At 38.3% G+C, this 17377-nt stretch overlaps 1 protein-coding gene across 3 annotated transcripts in view; it reads left to right on the top strand.

Annotated features, from left to right (window-relative positions):
- The window catches only part of PLEKHG2 (pleckstrin homology and RhoGEF domain containing G2), a 1701404-nt gene that overhangs the window by 1646435 nt on the left and 37592 nt on the right, over positions 1-17377 (top strand). For all 3 annotated transcript variants that reach the window (XM_044062076.1, XM_044062085.1, XM_044062066.1), the window contains exon 18: positions 6680-8237. In XM_044062076.1, the coding sequence (XP_043918011.1) occupies positions 6680-8237 (1558 nt within the window). The remainder of the gene's footprint in view (positions 1-6679; positions 8238-17377) is intronic.

Below are 17377 nucleotides of genomic sequence, written 5' to 3'. Positions count from 1 at the left end.
CACCTCAAGGTTGGTGGCAACGCACGATGCATCGGAGACCATCCAGGTGCAATTAACCATAGGCAAGACTGCTCTGCAATTTGTAGCATGTTACAGGCCACCCTCTCAATCTCAGGAACCTCACATAGCTTTCCTGAAAACACTGGAGGGGATAAATGTATCTCCAAACACCATCATACTAGGTGAATTCAGCTGCACGAATATAGACTGGGATCACTACTCAAGCCCCAACACTCTAGCCCAAAGGTTCCTAGAGTTCATAAACTCAAATGCCATGGAACAACTAGTCACCATCCCCACAAGAGGAGATAACATACTAGATCTCATCATCACGAACATGGGGTCACAATGTTCAACACCAGAAGTATACCCTTCACTGGTGAGATCAGACCATAAACTAATCTCACTGGAAGTCCACATCCCGCCCCCACCTGAGATAAAAAAGACCACAGTGAAGAACTTCTCAAAAGTCAACTTCACACTTCTAAAGGCTAGTGTGGTCTCTTTTAAGGCCCCCGAGACTGCGGAAACCATTACTCAAGCCGCTGAATCACTTACAAATGCCTTCTACCAGCACCTACAGGACTGCATGGATCAGGCAATCCCAAACAAAACAAAGACTCTTTGTACCAAAGGCAAGCGTCCAGTTTGGTGGACCCCAGCCATAAACAAGCTCTACAACAAAAGGAGGAAGCTACTACAAGATAGAGCAAAATCCTTAAAAGGGAAAACACCCTTGATCATAATAAGTAAAAAACTAAGATCTCTCATACAATCATCCAAGGCAAATTTTGAGAGAAAAGTCACTAAGGACTCAAAGGACAATCATAAGGCCTTCTTTAGCTATGTTAGAAACCTGGGAGGAAACTCCCAGATATGCTCAGAATTAGTTCAAAATGATGTAAAAATTACTGAACCTACAGACATTGCCAACATACTGGCTGACAGGTTCAGTGCAAACTTCTCCCCCCCTGCCCCCCAAAAGGTGAGATATCTATACCAGAGAATTATAGCCCCCCAAACATCTCTAACGCTCAGGTGAGAACTGCTCTATCCAAGGCAAAAAACACAGCATCCATGGGACCAGATGGTGTCCCCGGATGTGTGCTCCACGAACTCAATGAGGAATTAAACCCGCAGTTAGGGCAGCTGTTTAATCTTAGCCTCACCTCAGGATACGTGCCTAAGGAGTGGCGCACGGCAACTGTGGTCCCACTTCACAAAGGAGGTGCCTCCACCGACCCGGGAAATTACCGTCCCATCAGCTTGACAAGCTTGATCTGCAAAGCTATGGAGAGGATCATAATGGAACTCATAAATAAAGACATAGGAGACTTGCATACTTTGGATCCGACCCAGTTTGGTTTTGTCAAGGGCAGATCATGCCTTTTAAACCTGTTGGACTTTTTCAAAACAGTCACCAAGGCCATTGATGAGGAAAAGGCAGTCCACACAGCCTACCTCGACCTGGCAAAGGCTTTCGACATAATACCCCACTCAGGTATCATTGAAAAACTCATCAGCTTAAATATAAACCCATACGTCACAAGATGGGTTGCAAATTGGCTAAGTGACAGAACCCACAGGGTCAGAGTTGCTGGCGCCATGTCAGACTCAAAGCCTGTCACAAGTGGTGTCCCACAGGGCTCAGTCCTGGGCCCTCTCCTGTTCGGAATCTACTTTTCAGAAGTACAAGCAAACACAGGAGGATTATGGTTGACAAAATTTGCAGATGACTGCAAACTGGGCGCCATAGTTGAGAACACATCTGACACAGATATCCTTCAGAAGGGTCTTACAGAAATGGAAAACTGGTGCCAGAACCATGGCCTAAAGTTAAACGCCAAAAAATGCATAGTCATACCCTTCAGGAAAAACAAGGTTACCCCTAGCTACCATATAGGCGGCAACCCACTAAGCACAGAAGAGGTTATCAGGGATCTGGGTACCCAGGTTGACAGTAACCTTTCATTTGATACTCACGTTGCCAAAGTAGTTAGGAAGACCTTCTACATTGCCCACCTGATCATGAAGGGATTCACATCTAGATCAAGGGAAGTCATCGTCCCCCTGTACTCATCACTCATCAGGCCAATGATTGAGTACAATGCCCCATTCGGAATGTATCTGACACGACACCTGCAGCAACTGGAAAGGCCCCAAAAGTTCCTCACCAAAAGGATAAAGGGTCTCAAAAATATGTCCTATGCTGCCCGACTGAAGGAACTTCAGCTCTACTCAGTCGCTTACCGTCTGTTCAGAGGTGACCTGTGCCTGACATACAAGGCCATGTCCAACCCAGAATTGATGAACATGCTTCACCTCAAAAAATCTAGATCCCTCAGAACTACAAGGGAGGGAGACTTAAACCTTGACACGGTTATTAATAGGACGTGCTGGAGGGACAGATTCATCACACAGAGACTCCCTATGCTGTGGAACAAAATCCCGGTACATGTGAGGCAGAGCACCTCGCTGGCTTTGTTCAAGAGAAATCTTGACCAATGGATGGGAGATCGCAGATATACCCCAGGTATTATCTCAGTGTCACTGCTTGACAGAGGCACAGCAAAATAATGGGCATAGTATCCTCCAAACTAAAGGGGTGGTGAAAGCCACAAAACTCTGGCTAGGCTTATAAATGCCCTTGGGCAGATAGCCTAGTATGAACCTATGAACCTATGAACCTATGAAATAACACATTAATTGATACCTTAGGATATAATACTGGAACTAAGCTGTCAATATACTACACACAGGATGTCAATGAAATTAGAAATATCTATTTTAAGTATTGGGACATCCTCACAGTTGACCCACAACTCCGCAATATAGTAGGAGATGCCCCCAAGTTTATATATAAAAATCGTATGAATATTCATAGACTGCTTTGTTACCCTGATAGAACTAGTAGCCAACAACATCATGCCCCATCAGGTTGCACTAAACCTTGTAGGAAATGTAACTTTTGTAATATGATAGATAGTAATGCATTTTTTATACATCCAATTAGCCAACAATGTTTCAGATTTAATGCTATGGCTACATGTGACACTGAACACATTGTTTATTTAGCTCATTGCACGTTTTGCCCAGCATTTTATGTGGGCAAAACTGATAGAAGACTTAAAGATAGAATTAGGGAACATCAGTATAATATCCGCATTAAAACAAATAAAAATGCTTTTTCAAAGCATACCCTAGAAACATCAGAACAACACAAGTTCAAGTTTTTGGTTATATGGGTTAATATACCCACACTAAGAGGAGGAGATGTCATGAATTACACAGAACAATGTGAGATAAGATAGATTATCAGGTTGAGAGTGGATAGGAAGCCTGGGTTGAATGATAGAGTTCCCCTTAGACCTATGCTGAAAAGCAGGAAGCTGAAGGTTTAAAAGTTCAATCCACGGACAATTATATATTTTTTTTTTTTATTACCCTAGGAGTTTATGTATGTGGTATCATAAAGCATAAATAATTTGTTAGAGAATTTTTATTATGTTTTTAAATGAGTTATTTTATTGTTTCATAATCTAAGAGTTTTGCTATATAGAACTGTAATAATTAATTGTTTTAAATTAACTGCAGGCTATGTAACTACCTTACAGGATATGATGTCATGATTTTTTAAGTATATATATATATATATATATATATATATATATATATATATATATATATATAAGGTTTTTAAAAAATGTAAAGCGTTTTGGTTTGAAGAAGCCCACAAGGGTGAAAGCGCTTGCTGACTTTGATTATTTGTCCAATAAACAGAAGTTTTTATTTACTTGGTGAAGTGAAGACTGCCTTGCTTTGAATACCTTATTATTACGAAGACTCGTTGATGTGGACTTTCTCTATCTGCCTATCTGCACTCCTGTATTTTGCTTTTGTTACAAATATTATTATACTGATTATTATGCTATGTTGTCACTAAAACTGCATTATAAAATTTGTTATTATCAATATACTTACTGCATTAAATATGAGACCTTAGAGTTTTTCTCCCCAGGCCTCTGCTCGAAAAGGGCACCGGCGCCCTGTCAGACTTTCCTGGTAGACAAATGTCAATAAATAATAAATAAGTAAACAACTGTTTAGTTCCTTAAATTAATCTATAGTTTCACTCACTGTGTATTATATTAAATATTCACCTTTCAATTTATGTCACACAAATCATATCTGCTTAGTTTTCGATATATTTATAAGCATATTATTCTCCTGTGCCCAAATGGTCAATTTAGTTAAGTTCTTTTTCCGACATGCCCTGTCTGCAAAAGATGTAATCAGTTTATCTATTTTCCAGTTATCTGCAAACAGACTGCAGACACCTCAGATTAAAAAGATGTGAAAGATACAACCTAACCAAGTTTGTTGGTTAGACAGAACCCTGTAAGACACACTGATTGTAACCTATCCAGTTGTTGTTTGATACTTGCCATGTCCAATTTGTAAGCTATGTAGCTAACCCTCTTATCAAGACTACAATACCTAGGGCCACTTTGGTTTCCAAGCAGAATAAAGCCCTGACTATGGCCCAGCCAACTCAGGTTCAATTAGCAGCTCAGATAAATCACAGAGCAGGAATCAGGAATGAAGGGATGGGCATGCCCATTCCAGATGAGAGGACATTTGTTGACACACACACTCCCTATTGGGGGCATAGTCCAACAGGGGAGCTGCCCTCAAATTTAAACAACTGTGGTGGGTGGGGGAAGGGAAGGGAAATGGGTAGGCCCTAAAAAAAAAAGAATACCTTCCAAGACAAAATGACAGATGAGTTGAGCTCCAAAGGCACCCTCAGGATCCACAACCTGCCATCACAAAAACAGTTCAAGTCCAGCAAGACTGGAGATTAGTTAGCAGACCCAGCATAGACATTGGTTACTGGGGTCCAGTAGCAATGAGGTCCAATGGGTCCAAAAATAAAAAAAGATTACATAACTGCCTAGTTCTAATTTACCGATTTCTGTTTGACACTATCAAAGGCTGAAGTTAAGTATATATAAATTGCATCACAGTGCATTAGTTAACTTTTTCATTTATATATGACTCTGGGTTTGTCCTATTCCCCTTTTCCCTTAAAAAGAGTTTTTTTTACCAAGTTCCTGTCTCCTATCTTGAGGAATCTACCCATATATGTAAGTTCATCCTAAAGTGTTCTCAGGTTTTTGTCTGTGTTTTTTTTTTTTTTTAAGTTTGTGTAGTATTTTTTCAATATAATATAATTTAATTTCAGTACCTGAAATTACTGGAATGTTAGTAGAACAATTTATCAGGTTTCTATTACATTATCGAAGTTCTGAAACTTCGAACACCATAAGGTTGAACCCTTATGCTTAAAGTGTCAGAACTTCGATAACGGTAAAAAATAAAAATAAAAACAAAAGACAAAAAATAAAGTATCGCAAGCATTGGGCCAAGCCCCCCTGCACCCCCACACCCCCACTCTTTAAATATACCAACTTCAAGATCGCACTACAGTGCAGTAAAGGGTAATCTTCTCTTTCCACACTATATTGCAATCTCAGAGTTGGTATATTTAAAGAGCGGGGGGTGTGGGTGTGCATGGGGGCTTGCCCCCCTGTTTGCAACAGTTAGGTAGATTTTAGAGTTTATTATTTCACTTTTTTACGTTTGAATTCTTGAAACTTCGAACATCTGAGTTTGATGTTCTCAGGTTAGAAGTTTCAAGGATTTGACAACGTAATAGAAACCCCAATTTATCAACCCCTTTATTGAGCCATATTGTTGTGCATAGGGATTTGTAAATATATCTATATTCTGTTGCATCTGAGAATACATTTTAGAATCACAGTTTTTCAATCTGTATTTCTTACTCCTTCTACCACATCTTATGTATTTGCAAAATGGTTTCCTATTATGCTCAATCATTTTTATATAAATTGTCTTCAGTTTTTTTTATCTTGCCTTACACTGTGTTTATTTTGTCTGTCCAGTTTGTTTCAATTTTCAAAGTTATAGTTCTACCTCATTTCCATTTCTCTCATCTTAATTATTTTGTTCTTATGGAAATACATCCTTCTGACCTTGTGTACCCAGATCCTGATGTTAAACATGTTTGCTTTCAAACAATTTTTCTTTTAAAACTTTATTCTTCATTATCAAAGTCTACCTTTTTGCTTAGTTGTTGTGTCTTTTAGGTTAGGGGTCACCACAGCGGAACTCCGGTCAGCTAATGTTTGGTAGTGGATTTTTATGTGCTGAGTTACTAGCCCTGACGCACAACCTTCAACGAAGGCACGCCCATTCACGCATGCCTCCACACAGAAGACGCTCTAGCTGAGAATTGAACGGGACTACTTTCGACAAAAAAATGAAGAAGTGTATTTTTCTTGATAGATGGCTGTCTTTGTATTTGTTACGGAATGACAGAAAAGAGTAACTATGTTCACTGTTTGATATAGGCAGTTTGTCCATGCAACCCAAAAGCTGGTCTTGGTGAATGATAAACAAGTAGATTGTGATTCAAAATATGGTGATACAGTTTATTTCATTTAGGATGGGAAATTAATATTCAAAATATGACTGTGTAAATTTAGAGATTTCCATTTATAAATATATTTCAGCACAGTATATTCTACATTAAATGTTGTTGTGCATATTTATTATAGCATAATTTTTAATATATAATTTTTGTTTTCAAATATAGGATCATCAAGAATTAATAATTTCCCATCATGATGTCTCAGAAGACAATGGTGCACCTGCAGTGAATTCTACTTCCCACTTACCATCACAAAATAACATTCCACAAGAACATCTGAAAGAAGACGGACATACTTGCAGTACTGCTTTGATGAGATCAGATGCTCAGGGTACAGTAAACAAAAAAAACTCAGCAGGAAGCATTGACATTTCTATGAACCCTGAACATAGTCAGCATAATAGTCTTCCTTCTCTCCCTCATTTAAACAAAATGAGTCAAGTAAATACTGCAGCCTGTACTCAGCTGCCTGATATAACTGTACATGATGAGGTCCAAAATCAAACCTCAGACACATCACAAGGGAATATGACCAAAGATCTTGATTTTATGCCTAGTTGTATTAATTTCAGTGAAGATATTTTAAAGTTGGACAACAATGACAATTTCCAGGGCCTAACTTCTCAAAACACAGATAGTAATCAGTTACTGGAGGATAGTATGGTTACTTCTGACAATTCATTAGAGCAATCAGATACTGCACTTGCTAATGTCAAAAGGGACTCTGTCTTAACAAAAAATGACAGATTGCTCATTGAGAAGATAAAAAGCTATTATGAAACAGCTGAAATAAACAGTAGCACTGCACATTTCCAAAGAAGGGATAGTATATCCCATATACCTACGGGGGTTGTTAAGGATTCTGTTTCAAGGTTTAATTACATGCAGAAACAAGAAAGTGTAAGTGATATTGAGCTGTGTAAGATACTTAGTCCAGATGTATCTGACCCGTCCTCTGCAGAAATTCCATGTTGTGAAACTGGCATTGAGGAAAATAATAATGTGGTTGTCATGCAGTCAATGTCCTTAGATAAAGGCATAACTGAAAACAAAGACATTGCTCAAGCTGATGATGTTATGAAGTCAGATGGTTCTGAGACAGGTGTTGCAGAAACGAACCCCAAGTCCTGTGCTGAGATCCAGGACGTGTGGCAAGAAAAGAACCATTCTAATGCCCAAAATAAGGAATCCAAATCTACTCCAATGAAAGAGGAAAAAAATCATCAGGAAGGAAATGATGGTGAAAGTCAGTTTAATGAGCCTTTACTTATTCTAGAAGAATCTGATTTGGATAATACCTCAAGTTTTTATGAGGAGTTATCAAGCACTGAAGCAGAAGACTGGTCTGAAAAAAACAGTGTAAAAAATGAAAATGTGCAGAAGATAAAAATTACTGTAAGCTGTGATGAGGTTTGCAATGACGTCACACACAATTATTCTACAAAGATATTTTCAAATAATGTTTCCTGCTGCAGGGCACCTGAAATTCCAGAGATCAGGCTTTATGAAGAAGGAGAAGACAGCCTATCTGAAAACTCAGAAAAGATCAAAACCAAAGTGCAAATGCTAGCGCGAATGTATAGTGAGAAGATCAGTAAAATGAAGACTCCCCTCCAAAGAAGAGTTTGGGAGAGTAGATATCAAGGAAAGAAAACAACAAAAGACACAGCTTTGCAATTGCAAAATGTGGAAAAAGAGAAAAGGAGAACGACCATAAATTCAGGTACGTGATGTAACCTTGATAAACAGTCATGAAATGGATGGGAAATTTTTCATGTATCAGTCTCATGTAGCTGAAAATTAACATGTTTTCTAGGTCTGTCAGTATGTTACACATTTTTAGAATGTTGTAGTAGAGAAACTACACATTATTTATTAAATGCACTGCAAATCAAAATAGTACTACATCCTTTTTATGGTGTATATGATGAGTTTTCTTTTGGTATCACAGCAATATACTAATCCTATCTGCTACTGTGGTGGTGGTGCTGCGGTAGCATTGTCACCTCACAGTAAGACATTGTCCTGTTCGATTCTCAGCTAGAGCATCTTCTGTGTGAAGACATGCGTGAATGGGTTTACCTTCGTTGAAGGTTGTGCGTCAGGGCTGACAACTCAGCACGTAAAAATCTACTGCCAATCATTAGCGGAGCGGAGTTCCGCTGTGGTGACCCCTAACCAGGAAAAGCCAAAAGACACAGCACAACAACCTACAGCAATCTCCAGAAAGTATAAGTCATACTTATTGTGAATGCCACTAAGAAAGTCATAAATGCTCATAAATTCAGTAATATATTCAAAGATTGGGAAAGAAATATGGACTAAAATCGTGTATATCTGCACATAAACATATTTCTGTTTATAGAATTTATGCATTTTTTAAAAAAAGTTTATGCACTATCCTAATTTATTTGCCTAAATACATGGTTAAGTAAATCTCCTTTGTTAGAAACTATTTGCATTTGTTTGTGAATACTTCATTGCTGTGCATTTTGCTGAAGTTGTTGTTTACAATGTTATATAGTAAATATATTTTAAAAATGTGCAGATAAGTATTGATACACAAGAAACATTTAACTGCAGATGATTTATGCCTTTTTCCAAAACAATAGCAGTTCACTTACAGGGAAGAAAATCACTTTTTGGAAATAAAAACTGGACTTTGGGGTAGAATTCTCCTTTAATGGAATTTATTAATCGAACTGTATCCTGCTGAAGTAACCAACCATTCAGCTTTCATGTTGGTCGCACTTTAAACTCCATCTAGTCATGCTAAGTTAAAAATGTCATAAGGTCTGTCTGGGTACTTAAGGTACAGTATATAATTCTGATTTTTTTCATTTAGCTTTAAGATTGAAGCAACCTTGTTTGGTGCAGCTTTTACAGATTAGGAAATGGTACATGAAACTCTCCATACAGGCTACCTATAATGTACTATATGAATCAAAACAAAAAACTGATGTAGGATTTAAAATCAACTAATGTGCATGACATTATAATTATTCCCTTCACAGGTATTGTGAGGAACCTTCAGGATGTTGCTGTAAACATGATGTTTTTAGAGAAATACAGAAACAAATCACAGGGTCCTACAGTAGAGTGTTGGCTTACATAGCTTTTAAGATAAGTTCAAGCAGAGAAGACAGTACCACTCTTTAGCTTGACTTCCATTACCACTGTATAAGGGAATTAAGTCATTCTAGGTACCCACATCATTTAAATGCACCCAGAACTTTACTACATGTCTTACAAGAGATTGCAGTGGCGCCACCTAGATGTGTTAAGTCTAAGTGTGTAATGCATGTTTGTTAGAAGATGAAAATACAGAATCAGCAAGTTTTATATCATCTACCAGACCTACGTATAATGTACGTGCTTCTTAGTAGCCTGACAAATGCCCTCTTAAGAGACTACAAATGTGTATTTCAGTGTCTGTTGCTCCCAAGCTGTGTACTAGATATACCCTGCCAAACAGATATCAAATCAGACAGATGTAAAGTTCTAATGTGAAATTTTGCTAGTTGCCAACTGATGTGTAATATGGAAGAAATTCCATAATTAGCAGTTGTAGTATAAACCAAATGTGAGCTGGCTAACTAACAATTAGTGCAATGCATGGTCAGCTGCTTTACCTGCTGGCTGAGGAAGGGCTTTTTTGGCATGGAATTGATGACTAACTATCACAGTTTGTAAAACAGCATATGTGAAGGTCATGGGAGGTAGAGTAACTGTATTTGTCCTGTGTGTTTTTTACAGGAACAGGATGTATACACTAAAGTAGCATAAGGTACTGTTTTATTTATGTGTACTCAAATCATGAAACTGCAGGAACCATATAGCTCGGTGTGTGCATTGGATGGCTGTACAACCCAGTTATGGCTCAGTCCTTTCATCCATTGTTCATGTATTCATATTTGTGGGAGCCCATTAGAGCCTGCATGTATGTGATCTGTGTGTAGTGTGGGCATGTTCCTGATACACCACTGACCCTCCTGTCATACATTGCTTCTAGCATGGCAAATGGTTTCACCATGTAGTTGGCTGATGTGTGTGTTTCAGTGAATGCTTCAAGAGGTTTTCAACAAATTAGGCACAATTATTACATACAAGATTTCACGTTTAGCCATTTCAGCTTGTACATATGTTTGATATGAGATGTGCATAGGATTTTGGTGCATTTTGTAAGATCATTAAATGACCACATAGGGAAAAGGTTGTACAAACCTTAATGCAGGAATACTGAAATAAATGTTGTTTTAATTAATCCATATTTAAATAACTATAAGAAAGCTCTGCATTGATATGAAAAAGGAATGCATAATGTATACAGCACTGAATAAAATAAGGTGTTATTTATTTTAGATAAAGTATACTAGAAGAAACAATAGAGGAAATTAATGTGGATTAGTCACAAGAACTTAATGTAGATTAGTCACAAGAAATTACTTTAAATTAGGCACAAGAAATGAGTCACAAAAAGTTAATGTAGGTTAGTCACAAGAAATTAGTCACAAAATGTTAATGTAGATTTTACAAATATTTAGAGACTGTGAACATAGAGATAAATAAGATATTTAACCTAGATAAGAAATTGTTCCATAAATTATTGGAATTTTTAATAAAGATCAATAATAATGCAATGGAAAATAAATCATATTTGTCACAAATGTATAAAATTCTTAAGTTAGAATTCACATATTTAGACAATTCCTATTGGAACTATTGTTCAAAAATTAATAATGAAGACTTATCTGAAGAATACAAAAAATAATATTAAAATGTACAGATAAAAAAACACATCTTCATTATGCTGGAACATTTTAATTTGGAAATTCTTACACAGAGCTTTTTTCACTCCCAACAAAATTACAATTATGTATAAATCAAATAGAATTAAATGCTGGAGATGTGATTGATGCTGAAATAATAGCTGATTGGGTGAATATGTTATATGAATGTGAAGTAATCTCCCTTTTTTGGAAAGAAATTAATAACTTAATTCAAGCTCTAGTGTCAGATAGATGTAATATTTCTAAATCTTTAGTTTTATTTAATGTTCCAATTCCTGAGAGAATTCCAAAAACCCATATGCCTCATCTTTGGTCTATTCCTGTTATAGCCAGAAAAGTAAAACTACCAAAAACTGGAAAAAGTTCCCCTTCTAGTGTTGAATTTATTAGTATGGCAAAATTGTTTGCAATAGAAAATTGCATAATATAAAGATAAGAACTTCTGATATTACACATCCATATAAATCTCGGCATAAACTTAAAGACTTGCTTGAAAAATATTAATTGTCATTGATATGTATAACTCTGATGTATTGATCAGCTGTGGAAATAGTTTCTTTTATAACTGATTTATGTATCTATTATTTTAAAACCAAATAAAAACAGAATAAAAACAGAAGTTAATGAAGATTAGTCACAAGACATTAATCACAGGACGTTAATGTAGATTAATAATTTTGTCACACAAGGCATCACCTATTGATTCTTAACTAAGTAGTCTCTCTGCTTGAGAAGATTCTTTAGGAAACTGATAATAATTTGCTTGTGTAAAACAAAAAGTAGGCATACGTGCATTCTGTAAAACTGCTTTTCATTTTATAACTTCTAATTGTATTTTAAAGATTTTAACATGCTACAATGTATGGATTTACTTACAAATGGTGCTTACGTATTATCGCAACCAGATTTTTAATGTGGTGCAATTCATACTGTGATCTCAGAACAACTTCATCTTTAAGTGGAAAGGGGTGTGTGAAGTTTTAACTGCTATTCTGTCAATGTGGTAATGAGATGTAGGAAGAAGAACAACAGCAAAATTCCTCTTCCTCAGTAGCGTACCTCCCCGCTTTGTGTCTGCAAACTGCTTCGCAGTACAACTGTAGGCTGTGTTCTTCTATTGTCATTATTGTTTGTGGCTTCTCAGCACTTTTCAAGCCATTATTTTTGCATTTGTGTATTTGTGGCTGCATTCAGTTTACTGCTGTATCTCATTACCACATTGGCAGAACAGCAGTTAAAACTTCACACACCCCTTTCCACTTAAAGATGAAGTCATTCCGAGATCACAATATGAATTGCACCACTTTAAAAATCAGCAGGACTGTACCTTCCATCCATGGTGTGCCATCTCAATTTATAGAGGTTTTGAAGAGTATAGGTTAGCAGGGTAGGTACTTTGCCTACCTAAAAACCGAGTGCCCATCATTTGAAGACACATTACTGGCAGATTGCTGTTAACTGTGTACAGCATACAAAACACCCAGTTGTCATGCTCGGAATCATGCTTGTCCGCGAAATAAGAGAAATTGAGCTGCTGTTTCTTTATAACGGCAATTCAAATTTTGTACTATTTAAGTTAGTGTGAAATAGTCGTTTTTTTTTTTTTTTTTTTTTTGTGGTTCTGTTCAAATGAACTGCAAACTGTCTTAGAAACTGCACAACTGTCAACAGGTATTGCTACTTACGAATTATAATATGATAATATGTAAGTACCTTACAAATAAATAGACATTAAAAAAGAAAGGATCTGAAGTGTGTGTGTGTGTGTGTGTGTGTGTGTGTGTGTGTGTGTGTGTGTGTGTGTGTGTGTTCTGTAACATGCAATTGCTAACACTTCATAAAGAATTGGTGAGACAGAGAATTTGTATACTTCAGCATTACAAAGGGCACAGACTAGTGGAGTCTTATTACAAACAGCTCTAGCCTGATTCCGAGTGCACAGACTCTGGAATGCACCTTTGGAAACAATGAGATTAAAAGGCTGCAGGTTATACACATTGGATGCGGTCATATAAACCATACGGAAAACTGTCGTGTAGGTTTTTTAAACCACAGTATTTACTGAAAACTTGACTAAGAGCCGATGCTTCAAAGGTAATGAAAGCACATAATGTCATTAGCAGAGAAATATATGTTCTTGCAAACAAATCCAACCCAGTCCTTAATGGGATGAATGAACTTATAAATCTACCAGGCATTCTTGAATTCAGTGATGTTTCCGTACCAATCCTTCTGGAAAGCTATTCCAGTTAATCATCGTGCCATCTGTAAAATTATTATCATATGTTTCTACTCTGAGCCACTAACCTTGAATCTTCAAACCATCTACTTGTATTCCAAATATTTCTCTGATTATTTTTTTGGGGGGTGTGGTTCATAAGTTCATAGGTATGTACTAGGCCCTGGAGACTTTTACAAGCCTAGCCCATCGGATTAACCTGGCATCATGCCACCCAACTTTAGTTCCTAGTGCCTCTGTCAAGTAGAGCCACTGGAGTGATCCCTGGGGTGAATTTTCTATCTCCCATCCACTCATCAAGATTTCTCTTAAAGAGGGACAGTGAGGTGCTTTGCTTGACATGTATGGGAAGTCTATTCCATAGCATGGGCAGTCTCTGGGTTATGAACCTGTCCCTCCAGCATGTTCTATTGATTGTGGTAATGAAGTTGAGGTCTCTGGGGTGTGTGGTGCAGAAGGATTGGGATTTCTTTAGATGTAGCATTTTTAACAGAACTGGGTCAGACATGGCTTTGTAAGTCAAGCAGAGATCACCTCTAAGTAGGTGATATGAGACAAAGAATAGTTGGAGTTTTTGAGTCTGTCCATATAAGACAAGTGTTTAAGGCCTAGGATCCTCTTTGTGCGGCACTTTTGTGGCTTCTTCAGTTGTTGCAGGTGTTTAGTGAGGTACATGCCAAATGGGGTATTGTACTCAATGACTGGCCTAATGAGGGAAGAGTAGAGGGAGACAATGACCTCTTTCTTCCTGGATGCCAAACCCTTAGTAATGAGATGTGCCACATAGAAGGACTTTTTGATCACAGTGGCAACGTGGTGGTCAAAAGAGATGTTGCTGTCAACCTGTGTACCCCAGATCTCTTATAATGCCTTCTATGTTCAGTGGACTACCATCAATGTGGTAATTCAAGGGAACCAGATTTTTCCCAAAGGGGATGAAGACACATTTTTTGGCATTGAGCTTAAGGCCATGGTTCTGACATCAGTCGTTGGTCTCATTGAGGCCTTTCTGAAGGATGTCAGCATCACTTGGGGAGTTAATAATAGCTCCCAACATGCAATCATCTGGGAACTTTGTCAGCCAGAGTTCCTTCATGTTGGCCTGGACTTCAGAGAAGTAGATACCAAACAGGAGGGGATCCAGGATCGAACCCTGTGGGACTCCACTCGTGACTGGTCAGCGGTCTGACTTGGAGTCAGCTACTTTCACACTGTGAGTTCTATCTGTGAGCCAGTTTGCAACCCACCTAGTTATATAGGGATTGATGCCAAGCTTAGTAAGTTTTTCTATGATTCCTGAGAGGGGATGGTATCAAAGGCCTTGGCCAGATCAAGGTAGGCTGTATGAACCACCTTGCCTTCATCCACAGCTCTGGTGACTGACTCAAAGAAGTCAATCAAGTTGAGCAGGCATGATCTACCCTTCACAAAACCAAACTGTGTTGGATCCAGAGTTTGGAGATTCCCTATATCCTTGTTTATTAGGTCTATGATAATGTGTTCCATAGTTTTGCATATCAGACTCATCAGGCTAATGGGGCGATAGTTCCCGGGGTCTGTAGTTGCTCCTCCTTTGTGGAGAGGGATGACTGTAGCAGTGTGCCATTTGGTAGGGACAAAGCCTGAGGTGAGGCTATGACTCAACAGGGCACACAGGTGAGGTGCCAGGTCACTCTGTAGTTCATGTAGAATACAGCCAGGCATACTGTCAGGTCCCATAGAAGCTGTATTCTTGGCCTTAGACAGTGTTGTTTTAACCTCTGCAACAGTAATACTGGGTGCCTGGCAATCTACTGGTATTGTGATTGGTCCTTTTGGGGGGTGGGTAAAGTTAGCACTGAATCTGTTAGCCAGCATATTTGCAATATCATTGTGCATTAGCTCAGAGCAAATCTGGGTATTGCCATGGTGATTCTTTACATAACTTTAGAAGGCCTTGTGGTTGTCTTTACTATCTGCTGCAATTCTGTTTTCATAACTAGCTTTAGACAATTTGATGAGGGATCTCAACCTTTTGCTGAGACTGATAAGGGAGTTTTTCCAGTCTTGGGACTTCACCTTATTCCGCATCAGTTTCTTCTTTCTGTTGTAGAGTTTGTTTATGGCAGGGGACCACCAGAATGGCTTCCTTTTTTTTTTGAGGAGAGCATCTTAGTTCTATTGCGTATGGCGAGATCCATGCATTTGTGTACATGTTCGTACAGTGCATTGTTGTATGATATGGCGGTCATGCAACTATTCTCCATTTGCATGGGTGCCATGAAGTTAGCCACCTCTGATTTTAGGAGCCCAAAGTTAGCTTTGGAGAAGTTTTTCATGGTGGTTACCTTTGTTGGGGGGGGGGGGGTATGTGGATTTTCAAGGTGATTAGCTTGTGATCGGATCTAGTCAGGGAGGAGTTGACTATTGGTGTAGAGCAACAGTCGCCCATGTTAGTAATGACCAAATCAAGGATGTCCGACTTCTAGTGGGGGTAAGAACAAGTTGGCCCAGGGCATTGGAATTAATTAATTCCAGAAAGCGTTGGGCAAGTGTATTGGCACATGAGTAGTTTTCCCAGTTAATGGAGGGGTAGTTGAAGTCGCCCAGTATGAGAGTGTTAGGTTGAACCTTAATATTCTCCAGGGTGCTTAGGAATGTAGAGTGTGAATCTTGTGACATGGTTGGGGACCTATAGCAGGCTATGACCCGAAACCCTGTCTTACCCAATGTTAGCTGCACCTGAAGTATCTCAGATGCATTATATTGGACTACCAGTCTGGAGGTGTGCACATCCTTTATGAATATGGAAACACCACTACCTTTAGAGCTTTAGTCCAAGTTCTGGGGCCGAAAGGTGTGGAATGAGTTGTAGCCTGGTAGTGCATGGGGGTGCTTTCTGCAGCCTTGAACCAGGTCTCTGATACAGCACAAATGTCGATGTTCTCCATTTTAAGGAGTACCTCCAGCGAGTGCATTTTGAGATTTAGGCTTCTAGCTTTGAGCAGCATGACCCTCAAATTGCATTTGTTTGTAGCCGTTATGGTGGTAATTTGATCTTTGGAACACCACCTAAAAAAGACACTATAGGGGTGGCAAGAGCCTTGGCCAGTATCCAGATACTGACATGAGTTTTGTACATTCCCTAGAGGTATTAAAGACATATTTCATATTTTCATACCCTCCCCTCATATTCTTTTCTTCATGACTATTAGGGCTACAAATGCTTGGTTCTTGTTGTTGATCTTTCTAAGACTTCTAGTTTATTCCATGTGAAAATGTATATGGCTGTCCTCTGAAGTACTTCTGTATTCTTTTTGTGGTAAGGAGTTGTCCAGAAATCTTTATGGTGTTTTTGTAACTGTTTAAAAAGAGACATATAAAAATGCTTCATTTTTCTTCTCGTGACACTTCTGTCTGTATGTGCTACTGTCTCAATACCCTTCCTTGCTCCTTTCTTTGCAGTCCTTGTCTGCAGATGTTTTGACTGTCTCTGTTTTAAAAGAACATACTTATTTTCAGGCATGATTTATATCTACACATTACATATTTTTGGAGGTATGACCCCATCAATTTCAGGCTTCATTTACCTCTTTCACACATTTTTCTATAACTCCCCCCTGCATTCTACACAATTTTTGAAGCTGTCTGGTGTATACACACACACACACACACACACACACACACACACACACACACACACACACAAACACACACACACACACACACACACACACACACACACACACACACACACACACACACACACACACACACACACACACACACACAAACAAAACACTACAGAATCAATATAGTAGTAACATCAATAATATAACGAAAGAGGACAGACAT

The sequence above is a fragment of the Protopterus annectens genome, chromosome 1.part0 (assembly GCF_019279795.1).
Source record: "Protopterus annectens isolate FY-2018-M chromosome 1.part0, PAN1.0, whole genome shotgun sequence".
NCBI classification, from domain to species: domain Eukaryota; kingdom Metazoa; phylum Chordata; order Ceratodontiformes; family Protopteridae; genus Protopterus; species Protopterus annectens.
This window is presented reverse-complemented; position numbering and strand designations above follow the sequence as displayed.